Source organism: Alligator sinensis, unplaced genomic scaffold (genome assembly GCF_000455745.1).
Source record: "Alligator sinensis unplaced genomic scaffold, ASM45574v1 scaffold343_1, whole genome shotgun sequence".
In the NCBI taxonomy this organism is placed as follows: domain Eukaryota; kingdom Metazoa; phylum Chordata; order Crocodylia; family Alligatoridae; genus Alligator; species Alligator sinensis.
Genome location: NW_005841947.1, coordinates 77,322 through 82,625, shown reverse-complemented (window position 1 = coordinate 82,625; position 5,304 = coordinate 77,322). Strand labels below are relative to the sequence as shown.

General features: G+C 40.4%; 1 protein-coding gene across 2 annotated transcripts in view; it reads left to right on the top strand.

Annotated features, from left to right (window-relative positions):
- The window catches only part of CCDC80 (coiled-coil domain containing 80), a 20,727-nt gene that overhangs the window by 7,447 nt on the left and 7,976 nt on the right, over window positions 1–5,304 (top strand). For both annotated transcript variants that reach the window (XM_006020121.2, XM_006020120.3), the window contains exon 4: window positions 5,002–5,138. In XM_006020121.2, coding sequence (XP_006020183.1) covers window positions 5,002–5,138 — 137 coding nt within the window. The remainder of the gene's footprint in view (window positions 1–5,001; window positions 5,139–5,304) is intronic.

The window sequence follows — 5,304 nt, the reverse complement described above, 5'->3', positions numbered from 1 at the left end:
GAACAGCTACATCAGTCCCAACCAGTGGAGCCTTCTTTCCTGGCATGATTTCCAAAACCAGAAATGAGAACTCAGCATCCAAACCCTTTTAGGCAGCTTTGAAAATCCAAGCGTACAGACTTGGGCCTGGAACCAAAGCCAGTGGGAATCTCTTCATTGACTCCAAAAGGTTTCAGACCAGGTCCTTCATTTCCAGTCTAGCAGGGCACTTCAGCATGACCTGCAACTCTGAGCATGTAAAGAGTCCAGTGACTTCAAGTGGAGCTCCTCTATGCTTCAAGGTAAAACAGGCTTTAGTGCTTTGCTGAGTTAAGGTTTTTGAAGAACGTGTATACAAATTACTGCTCTTGCTTATATCTTTGCTGCATCAAACCCAGTTTCCTGTGGAAGTCCATCTGTTCCTGTAAACCTCTGGGTTAAAAAAAAAAGAAAAAGGACTGGAAAGTACTGAGCACAGTGGAGGGATGGCAGGGATTCATTCACACCCCTCTGGTGTTCAGGGCAAACACTGAAATACTTTGAGAGGCTGTGTTCATGAGCAAATCCCTCTGCTATGCTCAGCTGACACTGGGCACAGCAGAGGACTCAGGTCAGTGTGTCTGCGAGGGGTGGGGAGCGATCAGTCCAGTTGAGCTCAGTCTAGGCCAGTCCATTTCTGTGCTTCTAAGGCACATCTGCATTAGGGAAAGTTCCTTTCTAAGGTGACTCAGGGTCACCTCACATGTAATTAGGGCCATACATCTATGAATGGTCTGTAAAAGGTTATATATGGTTCCAATTTGGCTAATAAAACAGAAATACACTCTGTTTGATGTGCACCATACTCCTTCATCCTGTTCCAGACTAAATCCACACCCTGCAAATTTTCAAAAACCACACAAGTATATGACAGCTGAATCCTCCGACCATAGAAATAAACTTGGCAGTGAAACATAGAGGACTTACATGGATGGAGGGTTAATTTTGGATGGGAATACGTGCAAGCCCATTTGGGTAAATGAACAACACACCTGAACTAGTGCCCAAAACACAAAACCCTGAACGATTTTTTAAGTTAAAAAATTACTATTTTCCTTTTGCTTCTTCCCCGTTTTTATTCCCTTGTATGGTCCCTTTTGTTTTGGCTTCTTGTCAAGACCAGAAACAGCAGAATCTCGCAAGAAATGTTTTGTTCATGATAGTCATGACCTGATCAGAAACCCTGGTACCTCACGCATTAAGGTCCCCATCATGGATCGGATTCTCAGCACTACTGCAATACAGCTGCTGAATAATCATAAAATCATGCAAGAGCCTATTCTTATGACATTTCTAGCCTAAATACATAATGTAGTTCCTCCACAAAATCTGGGCTTAATGCAGACATTTTTGGCTGAGGCAATTAGACTGAAGGGTGAAAAGCTTCCTCCCAGGACTTAAAAATGTATGAATCTCCAAAAGACTCTTGCCTCTTAAATATATATCAGATGGAAACTGTGTCCTAAGGCAACAGTGTGAACAGTGCTGACCAAACTAATAATGGTTCCTCTGGGGCCTGCCTCAACCAAAACGCAGCTGATTGGGTGCAGACATTCAGCAATGGGAAAGAGGAGGGTTCAGAAACTCTCAGCATTGACCTACCTCCATTCACAATGAAGCCAATGAGAATTTCCCAGTGGACTTCCAGTGGGAGCAAAGTTAGGCCAAAGGTAAGCACTTTTGAAATCTTCAAGTTACAAAACCAAACCAGCCACATAGCTCATCTCCACTCCAAAATCTGGCAGCCAGTCTTAGCAAGCCAAGAATCAGTGCCAAGACTAGAACCCACACAGCTGACTTCCATAAACACTTCCCCTACTGGTAACAGATCACCATACCTTTTAGTCAAGCTGCTGAAGGTTTCTGTTACATTACTTAAATCATTTTCAAATAAGACAAGCTAAGATGAACACTGTTGAGATGTATGTGAAGGTAGAAAAAAGCCATCCTTCCCTAAGCTGCAGAGCAGATGATGCAGAACTGATCTGTGGCTACTACTGAAGCCTTGAGGCCACAATTCCCAACCCTCTGTGACCTGCTGTGACTTCTCCAGAACAGATGGAGGGAGTGCAGTTTCTAGGTACCAGTAGATCTTATGGCCTTTTTCAATCCTGCCCCCATTTTTGCCTGGGTTCACTGACTCTCTTCCTACTTTGCAAAAATGTTGGTGTTAGGCTGCATTTTGTCTGCTGCTTCCAACCCATCTCTGTCTCTCTCTCTCCCATCACCCTCCTTCAGCTTTAATTCTCTGACTTACATTATCAATTTCTGAAGAAGGGCATTGTGTTTTCCAGTCTCCCTGACAGAAAAGCTCTGGACTGTCTTCTTAGTGCTGACATTTGTAATTATTCAAGCAGAGAAAGGCCCTGGTTAATGTTTGCTTTACATGTCATTGGTGTTAAATAACCTACCGCAAAGCTGACTGCAGCCACATTTCTCAGCAGCTTTTCTTGTCCCGCTATACCTTCAGATAAAGAAAAATGAGGGAGGGGTTTTAGGAGAGTTGTTTGCATTTATTATTTATTATTCTGTATTTATTATGTTACGTGCTAAAGATCACATGGGGTACCTGGATGAAAAGTTCATGGAAGGTTAATAAATGACTTACAGATGCTTTAATAATGGATAATCAATTACCAAAAATCCAGCAGCTCAGTAGATTCCTTTTAACTGTGGCTTATAATTGCCTACAACTTCTATTGATGTGCCTATAATCCTATATAACACATGCAGCTAACTTTAATTTACAGATGCCATTAGCATGTTATAATTTATTAACCCTTCTTAAATCATTTATACATGCAGTCATGATTGTTTTAACATTCACTTTTGACTGCTTCTATTGGAAATCAGCCCCAGGTGCACAATGCATAGTTCAGATCCACATTAGAACATTTCCAAAATCCAGATCTAGAATTTGAGTTCAGGTTGTTACAGAGTCAATGGGATTACTGCACAGTTTGAATCCAGACCCATATTCCCTCTAAAACTTATGAAATGCATGAAGAAGAAAGCTAAAGAATAGCTACATGCTTTTCAAAACCCAAAGGAGTGGCAGTTCAGATCAAATTGTAACCAGATATTCTGGTCAGTGTTTATTTTATCCAAATCAGTTTGCCTCATTCCTATTCACTCTTGTCTACTAGAGCAGGGAATCAGGAAGTAGTACGCTTGGGTTCCATTCCAAGCTCTATACCACTGCTCCTGTTTGACCTTAGGCAAGTCACCTTACCCCTGTGTAATAGATTCTCCTAAGTCAGGATAACAATATTTACATCCCAGAGATGCTGTGGAAACTAGTCAATGTTTGCTGGGGCCTTTTGGTCTTCAGGTGACAGCTGCTATAGAGGAGCACATTATTGCTTTTGTTGTTGTTATTTTACTCTTTCAAAGTTTAATGCTCTTTTTCTATATTTTAATTGTTTTGGAGGGATTTTTGCTAGATGTTGATAACTCGGTTTCAGACCTATGAGATTTAACTTGTCTTGCTGTTCCTGTTTCCACTTGTATTCCAAGACCATTGCAACAAGAGATAGCAGACCTATGCTCTCTGCTGAATATACCTTTAAATTCTGCATTTTGATGTTCTAAACACTTTTTCTCCTTATTGTGTTATGATTTATTATTAGCTACTTGAAAGGGAAGAGTTGAGCCTTATGCATTTATCTAAACATTGCTTCTTGTGTGATTTCACTTGTCTTTATAGAAGCAAACCCAAACTATGCAAGTACCAACATGGTGCCCTAGTAGAGTATTTTAAATCTTTGCTGCAGTACCATTGAAGTGTGTTATTGATATGGTAGTAGAGATTGAGCGCATGGCATAAGCCCAGATCCAGTAAGGTATTTAGGCACATAACTCTTATGGGTATCTGTGGAAGTTGGGTACCTCTGAAGATTTGGCTGTTCCAATCCTCTCTTTTTAGTTGCTGGTCTTTAATTCTATATACACACACTTAAATTTTTTGGGGCCTTAGATACATTTGTTTAGTGTGAACATTTCTGCAGGTTTAGTCTTGTCATTTCTGTTGCCCAAATGTAGAGAAACAATCATTTATACATGCAGTCATGATTGTTTTAACATTCACTTTGGACTGCTTCTATTGGAAATCAGCCCCAGGTTCACAATGCATAGTTCAGATCACTTTTGACCTGTTAACACTCTCTTTTGATGTTTGGTTTGCTTTTTGCTTGTGGTTAATTCAAACACACTTTATTTTCAAAATTAAAATGTTGTCTCTTTTTTTTCCCCCAAAGCCTTTTTTGAATGCCTTCAGTGAACAAAGAGATTTTCTGTAATGGTTCCTTAAATGCAAACCTTTCCCACTCAATGGCTTGAGTCCTGGAAGGGAAAAAAGTGTGTGTGTTGCGGGGGAGGGGTACTCAAGAGTAGATTAGTATCCTAGCATGACAGCAGGGGGGTGAAAAATTGATGTCTTTAGGGCAAAACAAAGTTCTGATCAGTTAATGTCACTAAAGACCCTATGAAATGTTTTTGCAAAAAATAGGGATGTTAACTCTGGTATCTTGGCCAAATTCCAACTCCAAATGATATTTTACTGACTCAAATACTTTGGCTATGGTGTTTTTTTCAGATCCTGTCCTGAACTGTCATCTAGTTTTACTGCGCACTGTTAATCAGTTGCTACATTGTGTTCCAGAAGTGGCTGTATTTCAGCTGTTGTTAAAATGACTATTAAACCCATATGTTATGTATAAAAATATTTGCAAAGAGCTCTGAGATTCTTCAAATAAAGTATTTCAAAAGTGACTTGAAAAGATTTCAAAAGTGACTTCTGATTTTGGGTGCCCAGCTTAAGCATCTGAAAGCTAAGACACTAAAAACACAAGTTCCTTTTGAAAATCTTTGCCTCACTGAGTACAGAGTGACTGTGAGATGTTTGCACCCCTTTCATGAGACTTATGCAATGAAGTTAATGACTGTGAGACTTGTGATTCCACGTTTATTGGCATTTTCCTTAAGATAATGAGAAGCCTATGAAAGTGGTGGAGGATGAAGACCTTGTGGACCAGCAGCTCATCAATGAGCTGAGGAAAGAATATGGTATGACCTACAATGACTTCTTCATGGTGCTGACAGATACAGACATGAAAGTCAAGGTGAGGCTTTGTGTGCCTAGAAAGGAAAGGCACTGGGAAGCAGAAATATGTCAAGGACTGGCAAGAGGGATGTGAGAGGCTGGTTCAGGAATCTGTCATGACTAGGAGGGAGAGGCAGAAGGTTTCACCAGCTAGAAAGTCAACAGTGAGAGGGCATTTCAGCAGG